Source organism: Rhinolophus sinicus, chromosome 3 (genome assembly GCF_057876585.1).
Source record: "Rhinolophus sinicus isolate RSI-liver-muscle chromosome 3, RSI-T2T, whole genome shotgun sequence".
Lineage (NCBI taxonomy): Eukaryota > Metazoa > Chordata > Mammalia > Chiroptera > Rhinolophidae > Rhinolophus > Rhinolophus sinicus.
This window is the reverse complement of record NC_142503.1, coordinates 51,884,994-51,907,131: the sequence shown is the minus strand read 5'-3', so window position 1 is coordinate 51,907,131 and position 22,138 is coordinate 51,884,994. Positions and strand designations below refer to the sequence as shown.

Genomic DNA, 22,138 nt, shown 5'->3' with positions numbered 1-22,138 from the left:
CACAGGATGAAGACTGACATCTCCATACCTTCTTAGTTCATTAGTTTTATCACAAGAACAGGTGTCCCAAGAGCATCTGATTGCTTACTGGCTGTTTACCTGGAAATCACTACCTAGGGATGTATGAAGAAATAGAAAGATGAATCTAATAGTGTAATAAGCTTCAGCCAGGAAAAAGCAACAGAATATCAGTCCGTCTGTAGGAATACATTAAAGAAAGAAGGGATCCAGCCTGGAGGAGCATCCCAGGGTCACCCACTCCCCTGTCCAGCAGAAGAGAGCATGAGGGCACCAAGGTTCCAGCAGCCGACATTTGAAGCCCCTTCCATCGTCTCGGGAGCACAACTTGTGCTTTTCAGCCACACTCCCCTACTTCTGGCCTCACATCACATGAAAAGCTTTTATTACTACTTCTTTATCTTTCATCTGACATAGAGGATTTGCTCCAAGGTAAAAAAAAAAAAAGGGCTACAGAATGTTTTACAAGTTCAAAGAGTCCAATATAGGATTTGTTTAAACCATGTAAAGAGGCAGTTTTCATTATTCTAGACCTGCAAATAAATATTTCCTATAGAAGCCTGGTGACTGCACATCACCAATAAATGTCGTGTGCATCTGAAATCACAAAAAGAAGAGTCAGACACATATCTTCAGGGCCAGGCCTTTCTCTCCAGCAGGCTCTTAGTTTTTGTGGAATGTGTTTTTTGTTTTCTATTCAAGGTATTTACTTTTATATTTGGAGTATATTTAATTTGAACCAGAAGAAATACATTTTTTAAATTATTACCTTCATTGACTTTCTCAGGATGCCATCCTGTTGTCCAACCAAGGGAAAATGTCACATCTGGAAAGAAAGATGTCACAGTGTCTACAAAAGGTTTTGCATCCACTACTCTGCTATTTCCATTTGGACCAGGAAGAATATCAGCATTAATCCACACAGGACGATTCAGATGCCTCTTCACATTTTCCAAGAGCAGCATGGATGGTGCTACAGCTGCCAGACTAAAAACAGAGTTTGTTGTCAAATTAAAGGACAAAGAAGTTCTTTTAGACTTTTAATGTTCTCAAATTAATAATAAAAGTATAATACAATAATGCCTGAATTAAATAAAATCAAAGCTCCCATTGCACCAGAGGGGAAAGTTAACATATGCCATCTCTCAATATGGTGGTTTGTACTTCTTATTCATGAAGGTATTTTAAAGGTTCTATAAACATGTGAACAATGTCACTTGTGGACAGATAGAGGTTTCAAAATTCTGTATTAGGATCACTCAGTATAAAAACAATTTAAGGAAAGACACAAATATTCACTCATCAGAGAATATACAAGTATAAATAAGATTTAAAAATGAGATACTTATAACCTGCAAATTCACATTTTTTAAAATAACCAAAGTATACTCAGGCACCATGTCTATCATACTCATGACACTGGAGAAAACGAGCCTCTTTCCCTTTGTGTATTCTTGTTTGAGTCTGGATGCATAAACACATTTCTAAAAATGATTGCAAAGTGTAGAATTATAACATTTCCTTAAAGCTTTTATAAACTTCATTTTTTCCCCTTTTATTGTAAATTCCTCTTCTGGAAACTAGAAACAACTACATTTTAGTTCCTTTTAAATAAAAAAGCAGCTTCATTTCTTTTCACTTTCCAACATCTAACTGACACCTACAGATTATGAAACAATAAGGTTTTAATCACCCCACATAACTTGTACCTGTAAAACCTGTATTCTCAAACTTTACTGGAAAACCACGCTACTGAATAATTCTGAACCTTTAAGGCCTACGCGCATTTTAAGAAAATTAGCTTTTAGTGAATACTGTGATGGAGGCTGAGAATCTGGGAGAGAGATGTTGGAGGTTAAAACATTCAGCACCTGCTTCTCACACTTTCACGTTTCTTCCTAAGGGACTGGAATCCTGCCTATGCTTTGACCGCTGTTCATTCCTTTTGGGCCCTCTACTTTCAGAAGAGACACTCATCATTTCTTGGGTTATGTTTATTAGTGAGCAAGGATACTGCAATTAAAACAAGAGGAACCCAGCCTCTAGACTTTCATTTCTGCTCCCATATCAGAAGCTTCTTTTTTCTCTCTTCTGACCCTAAAATGGAGATCCTAGATTTTAGTGCATTAATAAAGTCTAACGCTGGACCTTGCAAACTCTGATGGAGATGCTGTCATTTCTCCGTCTCACATGCTTTCTGCCTTGAAGGGTATCAATACCATGTTAAAACCACAATTCTGTGACTCCAACGTTTGCATGCCTGCACATCCTAGAGCAGCAGCCAAATCCCTGGGGAGTTCTGTTCCTCATGCATGAAGAAGGGGAAAACCCTGAAACTAATCCATGCATGTCTGTCGCTGACCTCTCTTTTACCAAAAAAGACTGATTTATTAAGAAATATGGTGTCTGTAGAGGATGGGCTAAACACTAATATCCAGTTTACATTCCATAGGGAACATTTTAGGCTTTCTCAATTTACTAAGCTGACATAGGGCTATTTAACATTTTTTCTCCATCTGATAATATCTAGTCTCAAACAGATTTTCTCCCCAAACTTGAAATTCCACCATTATATAAGTGTCTACTATATGCAAAGCACGGTACAGTTAAACATAAGAAGCTATGCCACATAACACAATGAAGCAAGAATTTAATACACATTTCACATGTATTTTAAATGTCACTAATATAGACTTTAGACTACTAATACAAAAAGTAATGATACTTTCCCTTAATAGAAACTTAAATAAGAAAAACAAAATCTATATTAAGAAAAGCATAGAACCTTTCTAAGGAAAATAAAAGGTTTGTTGTTGTAGTTCTTATTTTTCTAGAACTTGACAAAATAATTCTAAAAGAGTGTGGAAGAAAAGCCACGTTTGAAAAAAATAAAAAAGGACTGAGGACAAACTTTGCCAAACAGCAAAATATAAAATATACTACAAGGAATAACACACCATGCTACTGGCCTGGAAAACTCAATACTATAAATATTGCAAAACGATACATCCCTACCTATTAATCCATAAATTCCATGTATTTCTTTTTTTATTAAATTTATTGGAGTAACATTGGTTAGTAAAATTATATAGGTTTCAAGTGTACATTTCTATAATATATCACCATACATTTGATTTGCTTTACCCCTCTTCTACCACTCCCCCCCCACTGCTTACCCTCTGGTAATCACTAAACTGTTGCCTGTGTCTATGAGTTTTTGTTTCTTTGTTTATTTGTCTTGCTCCTTGGTTGCTGTCAGTTTTATATCCCACATGAGTGAAGTCATATGGTTCTTGACTTTTTCTGCCTGACTTATTTCACTTAGCATAATAATCTCAAAATCCATCCACGTGGCTGCAAATGGCAGTCTTTCATCTTTTCTTATGGCTGAGTAGTATTCCATTGTGTATATATACCACATCTTCTTTATCTAATCATCTGTCAAAGGACACTGTGGTTGTTTCCACATCTTGGCCACCGTGAATAATGCCACAATAAACACTGGAGTACATATGTCTTTACAGATAAATGTTTGCAAATTATTTGGGGTAGATACCCAGAAGAGGGACTGCTGAATCATATGTTAATTCTATTCTTAATTTGTTGAGGAACCTCCATATTGTTTTCCATAGTGGCTGTACCAACTTACATTGCCACCAACCGTGTATAAGGGTTCCTTTTTCTCCACAGACTCTCCAACACTTGTTATTACTTATCTGAATGACAGTCATTCTAACATGTATGAGGTGATCATCTCATTGTGGTTTTGATTTGCATTTCCCTAAGAGCTAGTGAAGTTGAACATTTTTTTCATATAACTGTTGGCCATTTGTATATCTTCTTGGGAGAAGTATCTCTTCAGGTCCTCTGCCCATTTTTTGAATTGGATTGTGTGGTTTTTTGTTGTTGAGTTGTATGAGTTCTTTATATATTTTGGATATTAGCCCCTAATCAAAGATGTTGTTTGCAAATATCTTCTCCTATTTGGTCGGCTGCCTCTTTGTTTTGTTGATGGTTTCTTTTGCTGTGCAGAAGCCTTTTAGTTTGGTATACGAGGTAAGACAATTAAGTTTGCAAACTCATCCTAGAAAAAGTGCTACATACCTCATTGCTGAATATCACTATGGTCACCTTCGAAGTATTCCCCTTGGGAAGCTATGCACCCACCAGAGCCTAGTCCACCCTTTAAAGCAATTTTGGCTCTTTTTCTGGAGTGGCCATCAGAGCTGTCGTCGTATTACCCTTGATGTCCTGAACGTCATCAAAATGTCTTCCTTTCAATATTTCCTTTATCTTTGGGTAAACAAAGAAGTCACTGGGGGCCAGATCAGGTGAGTAGGGAGGGTGCAACAATACAGTTATTTGTTTACTGGCTAAAAACTCCCTCACAGACAGTGCCGTGTGAGCTGGTGCATCATCGTGATGCAAGAGCCATGAATTGTTGGTGAAAAGTTCAGGTCGGCTAAGTTTTTCACGCAGCCTTTTCAGCACTTCCAAATAGTAAACTTGGTTAACTGTCCAGTTGGTACAAATTTATAATGAATAATCCCTCTGATACCAAAAAAGGTTAACAACATTGTTGGAAAAAGTTTGCAAACTTAATTGTCAGATCCAGTAGTCCCAGTCATTTACTTTAACTTTTACTTCCCTTGCCTTAGGGGTCAAATTCATAAAATCCTCTTTGAACCCAAGGTCCATAAGTTCAGTACCAATGCTTTCTTCTATGCAACTTCTTGTTTCAGGTCTTATGTTTAGGTTTTTTGGTGTGTTTTTTTTTTTATCTATTTTGAGTTAATTTTGGTACATGGTGACAGACAGCAGTGTAGTTTCATTCTTTTGCACATCACTTTCCAATTTTCCCAGCACCATTTACTTAAGAGGTTTCTTTTCTCCATTGTATGTTTTTGGCTCCTTTGTCAAAAATTATCTACCCATATATACGTGGGTTTATTTCTGTGTTTTCAATTATTCCATGGGTCTGTGCATTAGTCTGTTTTTCTACCAATACCATGCTGTTTTGATTATTGTCACTTTGTAGTACAACTTAAACAAGGAGTGTGATACTTCCAGCTTATTCTTTTTTTCTTAGCATTGTTTTGGCTATTCAGGGTCTTTTGTGATTTCATACAAATCTGATGATTTTTTGTTCTATTTCTTGAAAAAAATGCCATTGGGATTTTGATGGGGATTGCATTTTATCTGTATATTGCTTTGGTAATATGGCCATTTTAACTATATTGATTCTTCCATCTATGAACACGAATATCTTTCCACTCTGTGTCTTTGTCAATTTCTTTTAAAAATGTGTTACAGCTTATTCCTAGGTATTTTATTCTTTTTGTTGCAATTGCAAAAGGAATTGTTTTTTTCATTTCTTTGTCTGAAATTTCATTGTTAGTACATAGGAATCAATGGATTTTTGACTTGTACATTGATTTTGTAGCCAGCAACTTTACTGCATTCATTTACTGTTTCTAACAGTGTTTTGGTAAAATCTTCAGGGTTTTCTGTATAAAGAATCATGTCATCTGTAAAAAGTGACAATTTAAGTTCTTCATGCCTAATTTGGATTCCTTTTATTTCTTTTTCTTGCCTGACTGCTATGGCAATGACTTCCAATACTATGTTGAGTAACAGTGGTGACAGGGAGCAACCCTGTCTTATTCCTGATTTTAGAGTAAAAGCTTTCAGTTTTTCACCATTAAGTATGATATTAGCTGATCGTTTGTCATTTATGGCCTTTATTAGGTTGAAGTACTTTCCTTCTATACCCATTTTATTAAGTGTTTTAATCATAAATGGATGTTGCATCTTGTCAAATGCTTTTTTTGTATCTGTTAATATCATCACGTGATTTCTATCTTTTATTTTGTTTATGTTGTGTATCACACTGATCTATTTGCATATGTTGAACCATCCTTGTGCTCCTGGAGTGAACTTGGTCACAACGTATAATTTTTTTAATGTATTGTTGTATTCAATTTGCTAGTATTTTGTTTAGAATTTTTGTTATCTGTATTCCTCAGAGATACTGGTCTGTAGTTTTCTTTTTTTTTGTATTATTCTTACCAGGTTTTGGTATCAGGGTAATGTTGGCCTCATAAAATTAGTTAGGAAGTATTGCCTCTTCTTCAATTTTTTGGAAGAGTTTGAGGAGAACAGATATTAAATCGTCTTTGAATGTTTGGTAAAATTCTCTAGTGAAACCATCTGGTCTGGGATTTTTGCTTTTGGCAAGGTTTTGGATGATTGTTTCAATTGCCTTATTGTTGATAGGTCTATTTAGATTTTCCAAATTCCATGTATTTTTAATTAAAAATACCAGTGGATAACATTCTCAATTCTTACACATATTTGTATTAAGTTTCCCATAAAGAACTGCTAAAAGGTTTGTCAATTTGATCATTTGAAGAGAGAAGACCTGATCAGAATATTATCTAAAATTTCTCTTTGCTTAGTACTTTTTTAAATCCCTAGGAAAAAATATCAATTTAATTTTTATAAAGTAGGCTTTTTTCCCCCCTCAAGACTTACTTGTAAGTCAAAATTCTGAGTTTCACATCCTATTTTCCTATTAAATCTCATTTAGAAATTGGGGGTGACAAAATAATCATACTTAAAATTGCAATAAACTATTTAAAATTATATCCTAAGAGAAAATAATTTTTTGCCAAAACAGGAGTTTGCTAAAACTCCACATAGAATTTAAAAATCATCATATAGGACTTAGTTATTATTTGTTTACTAAACAAAATATCTTAAGAGGTATAATACAAGAACAAGTAAAACCTGACTAACAGATTCAGCTATGCTTACACAGGTAAGTGCAGAGTTCTGGTTCAGAGTATGAACTCTCTAATCAGACTGGCAGCTCTGTTCAAATATGTTATGACCAAAGCCTACAAATCTTTTTTACGTGGCTCAGCCCTTTTAGGTAGCTGTCAGTGTTTAGGAATGAACGAGCTGATTTGACTGGTGAGGAGCCAAAGAATGTATCACAGGGAAAGATTCAAATTACAATAGTAAGCATACAAAAAGCTAAGCACATGAAAAGACAAGGAGATCTAAACTTTGAGTCAAGCATTAAAGATCAAATGCTTTGTTTCATGGTACCGAGAAGTGGTTCCAGGAAACCAGGGATCTAGTCCTAGCTCAGATGTCAAGTTCAGCTGTTGTCCTTGGGTAAATCACTTAATCTCTCTGGGACTAAATTTCTTTGTCAATAAAATGGAATTGGACCATTCACCACTCTAAAAGCTTTTCCATTTTAAGTAGCTCTTTCATTCCCCAACAATATAATGAAGTTTAGCGGTATATTTAGCCCCACAACAAATGATTAGAAACATTTTAATAACGCTACAAGAAAGGTTTCCAAATCTTTATTAATTCTTGAGATAATTCAATATGAAAATATTGTTCAGAGATGGGGTAGGTTTAACACAAATCCTAGACGTTCATAGAAGTTGCCTTCAGGGACTTATGGTTAAGGTTTTGTGGTGTCACAACATATTCCTAGGTTTACCTATAATTTTTATACTGCCAAAATACCATAAAAGTAAAATCCCCTATGCTAACCACTAGGAGAGAAATGATACTTAAACTTGCTCTTCATCATCAATGCCTCCCAAATACTATTTTTAGGTAACATTTCAGGTATAGAAAATTCTAAATGATTCCGTGTACACAAATATAACAACATAAATCAAGTAGGATATGCGTTAACCACCCCAACATGTTCTCAACTCTCTCTCTCCTGAACTACTTTTAATGAAAGTAGCACTTTAAATTTACTCTTCTGTTATCACAATAGTCACATATAATAAATTATTTTATAAACTTAATTTAATTTTAGCCTCAGATGATCCCCAAGAAATAATTCAAGCAAACAACTCACTCGTTCTTAGGTCCATTCCTGAAACATATTAGCGCACAATTCCATTTTCAATTCAGATAAAAGTACAAAGTTAGTTAGTTAAGCATAGATATATGAGGCTATTAATTTCTTTCCCCAAAGTTATTCGGTAACAACCAAAGATTGAACATATTTGACCAATACCTCTTGAAATCCAGCTTGATGCCTTTATTGCTTTTCATGACTTCAGTCAGCCATTCCTGTAGAGTATTATCACTGTGTGTTTCAGGAGGATGGGCCATGATTGGTTGGCCATGTTCTGACCCATCACTTGGAAGAAGGACATCAGCCTCTATCATGTGAGCAGTACCTGTCCAAATAAAAGAAGTTAATGCTAACAAAACAGGGACTGCAGGAGATGCCATGCCAGTATCCTTGTGATAAAGATGAAAGGAAGGACAGAAAACTAACACTTAGTGAGTAAGTACTAAGTGCCAGGTACTGTGCTAGGTCTTTATATGTTGTCATTTTTTCCAGATGAGCACACAGGTGGTGAGGAGTTAAATATCTTTCCCTAGATCACACAGCTCTTAAGCTATTGTCATATTGTTTACTTTCTTCCCAGTACATAGTAAAGTGAGTAAACAAAGGGAGGCTTAATAACTACTTGCTTAAGTTTCTGAGAATAAAAATAGTCCTTTTTTCCTTCTCACTCCTCAAATTAGCAACTACAGCTATTTATTGCTTAAGTTTGAAATCCAATGTTACAGATTCCGTTCTGTGACTTAAAACTTTACTATTTAAAAGTACACATCCCTGGACAAGCCAATAAGCCTCACCGGTCACTTGAGTGTGAACGTGTTTAGGAGGCCATGGTAGGCCTACTCCAAAGACGATTGGCAACAAGTCCTCCCATACAGACATATTTTTCTTCTCATGACTTTCTTCTCCCCTTGAGTCTGGGCTGGTCTTGTGACTTGCTTGACCCAAAGAAGATAATGGAAACAAAACTGTCAGTAATAGGTCTAGCCCTTAAAAGGCCTAGCAGCTTCTGCTTTCATCCTCTAGTAAGCCAGCCACTAAGCAAAGAAGTTCAGGCAAGATTACTGAGGACAGTAACATGAGTGTCCCCAGCCTACACCACATAGAACAGAAAAGAACAACCGATCAGCTAAACTCACAAAATCATGAGAAATAATATATCTGTTATTTTAAGACACAAAGTTTGGGGGTAGTTTATCACATGGTTTATCACAAACAGAAATAGTTATCTAGAAGTAGAGCACTGCCATAAAAACCTGCAACATGTAACACTGGCTTTAGGATCTGGCGGATTCTAGAAAGGCAGGGGTGCACTGTTAAGGAAGCTGTAAGAGCAATGAGGAAATTTTCATTGGAAGCTTGAGAACAGACCACCTGTTTTATACAGTGGTGAAACTTTTGGCAACATTTGCCACTTGTAACAACTGGTGAAAGAGAGGGTACCTAATGAATTTGTGGATTTGGCAAAGGAGGTTTCCCTGCAGAATGCTGCACGTGCCAACTGGCTTCTTTTAGCTGCCTACGATAAAGAATGGGAAGAGAGAGCTGAGTTAAATAATTAACTAGTTAGATTTTAAGCAGGATATAGAATAGTTCTAATTTAGGACTTGCATTGAGTTAGAAAATAAAACCTATCCTCTCCAGCTGGTAAAAGAATCTCAAAGTAAGAGACAGCTTAACTCCAAAAGTTAAATCCAGGATGCTGCCAGCTGCCAGCTGGCCTCAGGGTCAAGATCAAATCAAGGGTGCAACTACTAGACCATTTGTTAAGACCTCAGAAAGATGGTGCCTCATGTACCCATACATCTACACAAAAAAACTTCTAGAATCTGAAGGGTGCTACCCCACAGTACCCTAACTAGCAGACCAAAGTAGAGAAACGCTTACCTCCAAGAGTTTTGGGGGTGAGGTTTTTGATTAAAGGAACAGTTTATAATTTGACATACAGAAACCCTAATACACTTTTAATGGAGCTGTATGCACATAAACCCAAAGAGACAGAGGTAGTTCAAAATGAAAAGAGGTCTGTGGGCTTTTAAATTTCTACAGGTGGGAAACAAGCTGAAAAAGACCACTCAGCTGCAAATATGGGCCATTACCCAATAAGCAAATGGACCATTTTCCAAAAAATGAAGAGATGATCAATATCATTAGGCTTTAGGGAAATGAAAATCCAAACAATGAAATACCAATTCACACACGTTAGGATGGCTATACTGAAAAGACAGACAGTGAGTGTTAACAAGGAAGTGGAGAATTCCAAACCCTCATTCCTCCTGCTAGTAGGAATGTAGAAAGATACAGCTGCTTTAGAAAAGTCTGGCCGTTCCTCAAAAAATTAAACATAAGAGTTACCATGTGACCTTGCAATTCCGCTCCTAGACACATAATACAAGGGAAGTGAAAGCATGTGTACTCACAAAATCTGTATACAATTGTTTATAGCAGCATTATTTATAGTAAACAAAAAATGGAAACAAACCAAAATGGGTAATAAAAACATAGTGTAACCATACAATCAATATTATTCAGCCTCCAAAATGAATGAAGTACTGATATACAGAGGGTGCCCAAAAAAAAAAAAAAAAAAATATATATATATATATATATATATATATATATATATATATATATATATACACACATATATATAAAGTTTAAGAAAAGGAAACTGTATTAAAATTGTAATACTCAATATATACCCATAACAAAAGATGAATACAAGTCTCATTTGACTTCTGCAATTACAAGAGCTGCTCAAAGTGGTTACCATCAGTGTCCAGACACTTCTAATTACGGCAAACTACTGCTTGAGCAACATTGACCAAAGTGTCCACTTGTATACATTTTTTTGACACTCCCGCTACGTTATAACATAGATGGATCCTGAAAACATGCTAAGTGAAAGAAGACAGTCACAAAAGGCCACATATGAGGAAAAGTACAAGGAATACCCTTGAGTTTTGATTCTGGGGTCAGAAAGTCTTTGGGGAAGTGGGAATTCAGCTGATACCCAAGGACGTGTAAGAGATTAGCCAGGCAAAGTGTGGGGAGAGAACATTCCAGGAAAGCATATTTATGATGGCCCGAGGAGGAAAAGGACTTAGCCATATGAGAAACTATAAGGACAGAATAACTGGAATGTCAGAACCCTGTGACAGGTGAAGCTGGAGAAATAAGCCAGTCTATGCAGGGCTTTACAGGTTTGAGGTGGTTTGAAGACTCCAATGAATACCGTGTTTCGCTGAAAATAAGACCTAAGCAGAAAACAAGCCCTAGCATGATTTTTCAGGATGACATCCCCTGAACATAAGCCCAAATGCGTCTTTTGGAACAAAAACTAATATAAGACCCGGTCTTATTTTTGGGAAACATGGTAGCACCCATTCTCCACATGGGTTCTGAGAAATAAAATAGCCACGCTGGCAGATGGGGCTCACAGTATTACCTTCATCAGCTACACAGCTAGGTCAGAGGATGCAGCTTGGTTGAGAGCTAAATGAGCATGCCAAAACCTAGGGAAGCAAAGTTCCGGCTTATACAAATACCCACTGTCCAGGTGGAAGAAGAGAGAGGAGCGTACTCCTTTGCCCAGTACCTTTCATACATCAGCTCCACCCAGTCAAAAGCACAAACCTAAACACTCTCTTTACCTCTGTGAAAAGAAAATAATCAGTGAGGCAAGAGGCCAAAGCATTTAGGGAAAACTCTTTCCTGGAAGCCAGAGTGGTGGAACTAAATGAGTTCCCATCTATAGTTATATTAAGGATTTTAAAAGGAATAACATTAAAGGGTTTTGGGCAAAAAAAAAGGCCTGATGTATGTTTAAAAACACCACTTTGGAGGCTGGGTGGAAAATGAACCGGACAGGAGCAAAAGTAGAAGCAGGGAAAATGATCTGCCAAATTAGGGTTGAGTCGTGTATCTACTAGATGCTTCTGGCCACAAGCTAACAGAAATTCAGATTCAAGCTAATAAAGGAACTTATCATCTTATATAACTGGGAGTCAAGAGGTAGGGTGGGCTCCAGGTGTGGTATAATCAGCAGCTCAGTGATATTATCAAGGTCTTTATGTCTCTATTTTCCACTGCCCTTATTTTGTGTTCATCTTATGGCTGATCATTCTATTATGATTGTAAGATGGCTACCGATGTCATGGGGGCTACATCCTTTCATATTCACATGTTTAGTTTAAGATAGACCTCTTCTTCAGTAATTATAGGTTTCAGTATTATACTTTCCTTGGGTCTGACTGAGCCAGGTTAGATCACCTGCCTAACATGGAAACATGAATCATCAAGGGAATTCCAAGTACTGATTAATTCTAACCCATCCTTAGAATAGAAAAGAGGGCAGCTTCCACGCGGTTGTATGGGGCAGAGATGGATACCTTAATAAAACTGAGTCCTCTCCAGAAGAAAGGGGATGGGGTAAGCAGCTAATAGTGTCTTGTTATATCTCTCTTTCCTAGGCTAGATCATATTTAGGTTCTTTTGGCTATAATGAGATAAAGTACAGAATGAGATATGAAAGCCAACCACACAATTTTATACTCCCTTTGCTCTGTACAAATGAAATTCTAAGCAATATCCAGGTGTTGTCCAAACAGCTTCTAGCGCTCTGCCAAAGATGAACTGTTCACATGGTTGAAGAAGCTTGTGTGGCTTCCTTTTTTCCATTTTTTAAATTGATATATAATCTATATACTATAAAATTCACCCTTGTAAAGTTTACCATTTAATGGTCTTTAGAGTATTCAGAAGGTTGTGCAACGATTATCACTATCTAATTCCAGAAAAGTTTCCTTATGCCCAAAAGAAAAACCCTGTACTCATTAGCATTCATTCCCTATTCCCTACTCCCGCCAGCTCCTGGCAAGTATGGATCAACTTCTTCCTGAAGCATTGCTTTTGCCAAAATTCATTTATTAAATAATCACTGTGCAGTGATTATGTGCCAGGTACTGTTTTAGGTATCAGGGATTCGATATTAAACTAGACAAAGTTCCCCCCTTTGAGGAAGAAAGAAAAGCAATTTAAAACAGTATCTTTACAATAAAAGAAATGGGAAGGTGAGGGGATTAGAAAGCATAGTCGGTAACCACAAGATTGCCACGGGGAAACGAAAGTCAATTTGGGGAATGTAATCAATAATGTTGTAAAGATTTTGTAGGGTATCTGATGGACACTTGTCTCATTAGGGAGACCACCTCAGGGATGATGTAGATGCCTGATCACTGCACTGTACACCTGAAGCTGAAGCTGAACAATAAGGAATGTCAACTACAAGAAGCAGAGTACAGCATTAGGAATAGAGACAGTGGAAATGTAATGGCTCTGTGCGATGTCAGAGGGATAGTGGATGGGGGGGAGGGAGGTTGTCACTGTGTGAGGGATATAAATGATAAATGTCTAACTATTACATTGTTTTGTGCACCTGAAACTAATAAAAAAAAAAAGAAATACATATTCAGATACATTATCCAGATATATAATTGAGTAGGATGCAAAAGAAAAAAACATACATTTTGAAATAAAACATAGGACTTAAAGGAATTTTCCTTGTTGGACCAGATCATTTCAAGCTATGACCCAGCCCTCTGGTGATAGGTTTTCCTTCTCCTCTGCTGAAACAGTCAATAGGGGTACTTCCTAGGAAAAGGCTGAGAAAATGCTATAATGTTCATCTGTTATATAATGAGGGGAGATAAAAATATATGATTCCAGAATGAGTTAATAAACCAAAAGGCTTGGTTTCCAGCCTAGGCCTAAATTCGGCCCACGGCAATTAATCATAAATCAATACACAATGGCTTCATCCAGCCACTCAACAAATGTTTACTGAGCCGCTCCTTAGTACACTGTGAAAGACAGAAAAATATGTAAGACACACAACCCTGATCTTAAAATTTTTTCTCAAACCACTACAATATGTAAGCAAGTGTAATAATATATGAGAGTCTCAAATAAGACATAGAAAAGGCAAATCACTTCTGGAAAATAAGAAGATGCCTCTATTATGCGAATTTGTTCATTTAGTAAACAAAATGAGATCCTTTATAAAAATGTTTATGTCAGCCTGAATTTACACTTAGATCATCTAAGTCTCTGGTACCTGGCAAACATGTTCAGATAGAAAAAAAAAAGTTGAATTCATCTAGTATCCCGTGTAAACACAAGTAACTGTACTGACTTACTTTTCAGTGCCTCCTCCACTTGTGCCTTGTGGTTGGCGGCGTGATACCAGGTGATCTGGGCGCCATCTTCTGTTGTGATCTGGTTATTTCTCAGAAAATATTCCAGTATATTTTCACTCCAAGATCCTAAAATAACAGCATTTATATTAAAAAGAACAGATTGGTTTTTATGGGGTAAATTTTTATTTTTTATAAAAAAGGGCACAGCATATATTGAAATAAAATAATAAAGTAATTAAACTGGGAAAAACACAAGTTCTTAAAAACTGAGAACAAGTATTATGATGTGGCAGGCATTATATATATATATATATATACATATATATAAACACACATATATACACATGTATATACATGTAAGATGTAATTAATAATTAGTAAACATATAGGATAGTATGAACCTCAGAAGCATGAAAAAGAATGCCGGAAAAAACAGACTGGTAAGAAGCAGATATTTTTAAAGCAGGAATTTCACATCCTCTCCAAGCCCCATAAATTAGTAAAATATATGTAAAACTAAAGCTATATTAAAAACTTTAAATTGTGTACAATGTAATCATTTTCTCCACCTGAAGCCCCATTCTATATTTATATTAACAATTTGGAATTTTAAATTACACATTTAAGCATATTTACTTAAATTACACATTTAATTTAGAATCTTAAATTACACATTTAAACATATTTACTTTCAGATTATGAGTCTCAGCAACATTTATGTGAGTGACTAAGTAAACTCCTGAGTTAATATTAACAGATTTATCTAGCACGTACAAATATATATAATTCTCCATCTCTATAACATCTATCAACTGCTTTTTGGCAGACCAGATTTTCTCTGACTTAAGCATTAAAATGTGAGGTAACTGAGACTAAAACACTGGAATCTAGGTCTACTCAAAATTCTGCCATGTCCCAGTATAACAATGAGAACAGTGAAAACAGTTAACCATAATCTTACCTCCCTAATTCCTGTGCATTTTTTTAAACATATATAAGTGCCTACCCAGTGGCTGCAAATTGCCTATGCAGGAGATTGTGTCTTCTGTTAATTATTTGCTTACTAACTCTACCTTACAGTTAACAGTTAAAATACTAAAAATGGCCATCATTAACTGGTGGTAAGACTTTGAGAAAAAGTAAAATTTAATTAGAGAATGGAGGGGCGTTAAAGATAACTTCTAACTAACGTGCATGAAACTTAGCAACCACTCTCCATGTTGGGCTACAAAATTAAGAAAGGAGAGAATGAGCTGTAGCACCCACTATCCCCCAAGCAGTCCCCCACCCAAAACACGTGGCCCAATTTAGTATGTGCAATACAGTCACTCTTAAATGAAAATATGTGGCCATCATTTTTTTCAGTATTTAAGTTAAGCATTTTTAGAAGGCACATTAATTACTGGCTACAACAGAAATGTCCAACAATGGGAAAATAATTAAATCATAGTATATGGTCAAGATAAAATATATAACTGATCTGGCTGTTCAGAATGAAGTTTTTGAGATACACCAAAAGACTCACAAAAATGGTAATCATGCATGTTACCAGAAAAAAACTAAATGTTAGCTAATGGTGCATTATGGATGTGTCCACAGCACCTTGTGGACACATCAAAATTTTTATAAGAGCGTCGTACACATTAATAATAAAATACCATACCATGACTCCAGAAATTTTAAATTTTTAAGTAAAAAGTTCTCCTTGACCTGTTAATGAATGAAACTGCTACCTTATACTTAGCCACAACTATATATATATGTATGTATATTTATATAGATACATACATATATATATATATACACACACAGAATTTAAGAAGACTCCAATTATCTAGGATTTAGTATATTATTATTATTTTAAGTAGGCTACAACTCTAAAAATAGGGTTAATAGAAAGGCAAAATTATTTGCAATTTTTTAAAGTAAGACTTTTGGGGGAGCAGTTTTAGGTTTACAGAAAAAACAATCAGCTAAAAGTAGAATTCACATATTTCCCCTCCCATATTTTTTACATCTTTTTGTGGTGATGAAAATGTTCTAAAATTGACTGTGGTGATTGTTACATAACTCTGAATATACTAAAAACCACTGAATTACATGCTTTAAATGAGTGAATTGCATGGTATGCAAATTATCTCAATAAGAAGCAAAAAAGAAAAACGTTTTTTAAGAAGAAAAATATATCTACCCTGTGACCCAGAAATTCCATTTTCATAGGTTTTCATAAATTTATCCATAAACATATATGCTTATATGTGGGACATGACATCTGATACAAGGATATTTATTGCAGTATTGTTTGTAATAGCACAAGAGTGAAAAATAACTTAAATATCCACCAACAGTGAATTCACTAAATAAATTATGGTATATCTATGCAATGGAACATTATGCAGCCATTAAAAAGAGGCAAGTCTATGTGTAATGATATACTCTCAAAGATATGTTACGCGGGGAAAAAAGCAAGGTGAAGACAACATGTATAGGTACCGTAGCAGGAAGAATAATGACCTCCCAAAGATGTCTATGTCCTAATCCCTGCAAACTGTGACTAAGTTAGATTATTTAGCAAGGGGGAATTAAGATTATAGATGGAATTAAGTTTGCTAATCTGCTGACTTTGAGGTGGGGATAGTTGCCTAGATTATCCAGGTGGGCCCAGTGTAATCACAGGATCCTTGTAAGTGAAAGAGGGAGGCAGAAGAGTGAGTCAGTGTCAGAGTGATGCAGTATCAGAAAGACTCAACTAGTCATTGCAGGCTTTGAAACTGGAGGAAGAGATCATGAACCAAGAACTCAAGCAGTCTCTAGAGGATGATAAAGGCAAGAACACGGATATTCTCCTAGAGTCTCCAGAGAAAATGCAGCCATGCCTCCCGACACTTGGATTTTATAGCTCAGTGAGACCCACTTCATACTTCTGACCTCCAGAACTATAATAAATCTGTGTTGTTTGAGCCACTAAAAACTAATGCTTTAATAAACTACTTTGTTTAAAAAAATGGGAGAAAAATAAGAGATATATAGTAGTATATGGTGGCATATATACTATGAGCTTAACTATATTTTCTTAAAAGTCAGAATTGTTAGAAAATATACCAAAAAGTTATTAGTGGTGCCTCTGAGTATTGACAATACATGAATTTTTGCCTACTTCAATATACTCTATAAATATTCTATACTGGGCATGTATTGTTTATAATCAGGAAAAATTTTAATCTGAAAAAGGTTGAAGGATATAAGGTTAATGTATGAAAGTCAATTGCTTTCCTACTTACCAGTAATGAACACATGGAATTTGAAATGAAAAACAATACCATTCACATTAGCACCAAAAAACCCCTGAAACACAGGTATAAATCTAACAAAAGACGAGTATGTACAAGATCTGTATGAGGGAAACTACAAAACTCTGATGAATGAAATCAAAGAACTAAATAAATGGAGAGATATTCCATGTTCATGAATAGAAAGACTCAATATTGTCAAGATGTCAGTTCTTCCCAACTTGATCTATAGATTCAAGCAATCCTAATCAAATGCCACCAAGTTATTTTGTGGATATTGACAAAATGATTTTAACATTTATATGGAGGACAAAAAAACCCAGAAGAGCCAACACAATATTGAAGGAGAACAAAGTAATGACACTATCCAACATCAAGACTTACTATAAAGCTATAGTAATCAAGACAGTGTAGTACTGGTGAAAGAATAGACAGACCAGTGGAACAGAATGAAGAGCCCCGAAACAGACCTCCACAAAGAGAGTCAATTGATCCTTGACAAAGGACCAAAGGTAATACAATGAAGCAAAGACACTCTTTTCAACAAATGGTACTGGGATAACTGGACATCCACATGTAAAAAATGAATCTAGAAACAGACCTTACTCCCTTCACAAAAATTAACTCAAAATGGATCATAGACCTAAATGTAAAATGCAAAATTATAAAACTCCTAGAAGATAACACAGAGAAAACCTAGATAACCTTGGGTGGAGCAACGACTTTTTAGATACATACCAAAGGCAACATTCATGAAAGAAATAATGGATAAGCTGGACTTCATTTAAATGAAAAACTTCTGCTCTGAGGAAGACAATGTCAAGAGTAAAAAAAGCCACAAACTGGGAGAAAATATTTGCAAAAGATACATATGATAAAGGACTGTTATCCAAAATATACAAATAATTTTTAAAGCTCTACAATAAGAAAATCCAATTTAAAAAATGGGTCAAAACCTTAACAAACACCTCACCATGTAAGATAAATAGATGGTAGGCATATGAAAAGGTGTTCCAAATCACATGCCATAAGAAAAATGCAAGTTAAAACAAGGTCCAACTCCACACCTATTAGAATGGTCAAATCCCAGAACACTGACACCACCAAATGCTGGTGAAGATGTGGAGCAAGAGGAAATCTCATTCATTGCTGGTGCAAATGCAAAATGATACAACCACTTTGGAGGATAGTTTGGCAGCTTCTTATAAAACTAAACATACTCTTACCATATGACCCAGCAACTACACTCCTTGATATTTACCCAAAGGAGCTGAAACCTTATGTCCACATAAAAACCTGCACACAGATGTTTATAGCAGCTTCATTCATAATTGCCAAAACCAAGATGTTCTTCAACAGGTGAATGGGTAAACTGTGGTACATCCACAAATGGAATATCATTTGATGCTAAAAAGAACTGAGCTATCAAGCCTTAAAAAGACCTTAAGCACATATTACTATGTAAAAGAAGCCAATCTGAAAAGGCTACGTAATGTATGATTCCGACTATATGACATTCTGGATAAGGGAAAACTATGGAGACAGTAAAATATCACTGATTATCAGGGATGGGTAGGGGTGTGGTAACATACTTTGTATTAGACCATAATCGTGGATACATGTCATTATACATTTGTCTAAACCCATAGAATGTAAACCCAAGAATGAACCCTGTGGTAAACTATGGACTTTGGGGGGTTATCATGTGTCAATGCACGTTCACACTGTAACGCTCTTGGGGGACACTGATAATGGGGACGCTACGCCTGTGTCCAGGTAGGGGACATACGGAGAATCTGTTTCTCCCGATTTCCCTATAAACCTAAAATATCTAAAAAAAAAAAAAAAAAAAAAAAAAAAAATCATTTTAAAATGGAGCACAATATTCTTTCAGTTCTTAGCTGCACCAAACGCTTTTCTCTTAATGGCCACAGCAGCCAATCCATTGTGGGCGCGCTAAGAACGCCGACCCCCAGGATGCAAAAAAGGGAGCTGTGCTGCCAGAGGAGTCTCTCAAAACGCCCCCAAACACAAGCGCGAGGCCGGAGAAAGTGCGGGACTTCAAGCCAATCGTGTCGAGCCCAGTCCCAGACCCAAAGCCCGGAGGGCGCTTACCAGGGCCCCCAGGGGTCGCTGCCATGGTGACTGGACGCCCTCAGTCAGCGCAGGCGCTGAGCAGTGGGCCCCCCGCCAGCGACCCGTCACAGGTGGCGTGAAAACCCGACTCAGACCACAGACCGCAGACAGACGAGCGACCTCCAACTGCTGCGTGAGCTGGAGCTTCCCAAGCGGAGGCGGAAAGGGAGGTGGAGCGGCGCGCACGCGCAGAGGCTGTGGCTCGAGTTTCGCCTGCACGCAGACTCCGAGGTTGGGTCCGCCGGCCAAATATCGCGCTAATTGCTCTTTTACAAAGTAGTCAGAAAACAGTAGTTCCCCAAAAAAGCCGGGTCGTGGAAGACTGAGGCAGAACGTGAGAGCCAAGATTGCAAGCAGTTGCTGGGGTGGGGTACGAGTTTCCGAAGTTGGATATATTTTCTCTTCTTAATTTTAGTAACATTCTGAAATGACATGTAATCATTTCTTCATAAAAATGAGTGTTTTCTGCATAAGGATACTGAACTGATAACTTGAACGTTTTCTCTCCCCGTTCTTCTCTTCTTACCGGCGTTGACTCAGAAAACACTCCCAGCAACAGGATTCTCCCACTGCCTTCTTTGCCCTCAACTGCTTCCCGCAGGGAGGCTGGGGCTGGATAAAGGGCGCCAGCCACGTCAGATTTATCAGAATTAGCAACACAGCAGTGGCATTTTCTGGTTCTGTGACTAATACAATTCACTCTGTCAGTTGTAAAATTAGGATAATAATACATCACCTGATACATAACCCAAAGTCTTCTCATCCAGCCCTATTTAGGTTTTAATATATTTAAGTCCTTACATACTTGAGTTGTATTTAAATCTATCTTCAATCAGGCTTCCCTGTTACCTGAATGTTCTCTAGCTTAATCGAAAAGATTCCTTGAGTTTCAGAAAACACTAACTTTTAATGACTTCAGTGGTATTTTCAGAAAGCTCTACTGAGACATACAATTGCTTGATTTGTATTTGATTTGCATTTCCTTAATGATTTAAAAGGTCATACATCTAAAGTGTACAATTTAATATATTCATAGTCAAAATTGTGCAACCAGCACCACAGTCAACTTTAGAACATGTTCATCACCCCAAGACAGTCACTCATTTCCTCCCCAGCCCTATGTAACTAGTAATCTATTTTCTGTTTCTATGGATCTACCTATTCTGCACATTTCATGACTGGCTTCTTTCACGTAGCATAATATTTTCGAGGTTCATCCATATTGTAGTGTGCATCAGTACTTTATTCTTTTTTTATGGCCAAATAAAATTCTATCATTTGAGTATAACACATTTTATTTGCCCATTCATCAGTTGATGGACATTTGTATTGTTTCCACTTTTTGGCTACTAATGAATAATGCTATGAAAATTCATGTACAAGTTCTGTGTGGAAGTATGTGGACGTATTTCTCTTGGATATATACAATTGCTTGATTTGTATTTGATTTGCATTTCCTTAATGACAGGAGTGGAACTGCTGGTTCATATGGTAGCTCTATGTTTCACTTTTTGAGGAACTGCCAGCAATGTATGAGGGTTCCAGTTTCTTCACATCCTCACCAATACTTGTTATTATGTTATTTTTTTCGTTTATTGCAGCTATCCAAGTTGATATGAAGTAGTATCTCACTGTGGTCTTGATTTGCATTTCCCTAGTGATTAATAATGTTGAGCATATTTTTCAAGTGCCTATTGGCTACTTGTATTTTTTTCTTTGGAGACATGTCTATTCAAATCATTTGCTCATTTTTACTTGGGTTTTTGTTGATTGTAAAAATATAAAGTCTGACTACAAGTCCCTTAACAAATAGATAATTTGCAAATATCTCCTTCCATTTTTGCAAATTGTCTTTTCACTTTCTCAATGGTATCAGTTGTAGTACAAAAGTTTTTATAGGCTATTGATCACAATAGGTCAATATTTTCATAGATTTTATAGTATCTGATTCAATTAAAATTACTTTTTACTGTCCATTTTGTTAGAGCTGCATACTAAAGTACGTGGCATGAAATGATGATGTCTGAGATTTGCTTGAAAATAGTCCAGGAAAGAAATATACAAGGTCTGACAATTATGTTCCCAAACTTGTTGCAATAATATTGCTAACCTTTTTTGATATCAAGAGGGATTCCATTCATTGTAAATTTGTACCAACTGGACAAACAGTTAACCAAGTTTATTATTTGGAAGTGCTGAAAAGGCTGCGTGAAAAAGTTAGACGACCTGAACTTTTTGCCAACAATTCATGGCTCTTGCATCACAACAATGCACCAGCTCACACAGAACTGTCTATGAGGGAGGTTTTAGCCAGTAAACAAATAACAATATTGGAACACCCTCCCTACTCACCTGATCTGGCTCCCAATGACTTCTTTTTTTACCCAAAGGTAAAGGAAATATTGAAAGGAAGATACTTTGATGACATTCAGGACATCAAGGATAATAGGACAACAGCTCTGATGGCCATTCTAAAAAAAGAGTTCCAAAATTGCTTTGAAGGGTGGACTAGGCTCTGGTGGGTGTATAGCTTCCCAAAGGTAACCATAGTGATATTCAGCAATGAGGTATGTAGCACTTTTTCTAGGATGAGTTCATAAACT

The 22,138-nt window shown here is 36.4% G+C and overlaps 1 protein-coding gene across 1 annotated transcript in view; it reads right to left on the bottom strand.

Moving 5' to 3' along the window:
• FAM151B (family with sequence similarity 151 member B) overlaps window positions 1-19,720 on the bottom strand; it is a 33,415-nt gene extending 13,695 nt beyond the window's left edge. Inside the window, exons 1-4 of the mRNA XM_019728208.3 lie at window positions 19,515-19,720; window positions 14,110-14,235; window positions 8,075-8,240; window positions 788-1,005 (exon numbers count right to left, since the gene is read on the bottom strand). Coding sequence (XP_019583767.1) covers window positions 788-1,005; window positions 8,075-8,240; window positions 14,110-14,235; window positions 19,515-19,539 — 535 coding nt within the window. The 5' untranslated portion in view covers window positions 19,540-19,720. The remainder of the gene's footprint in view (window positions 1-787; window positions 1,006-8,074; window positions 8,241-14,109; window positions 14,236-19,514) is intronic.
• Window positions 19,721-22,138: the final 2,418 nt, after the last annotated feature.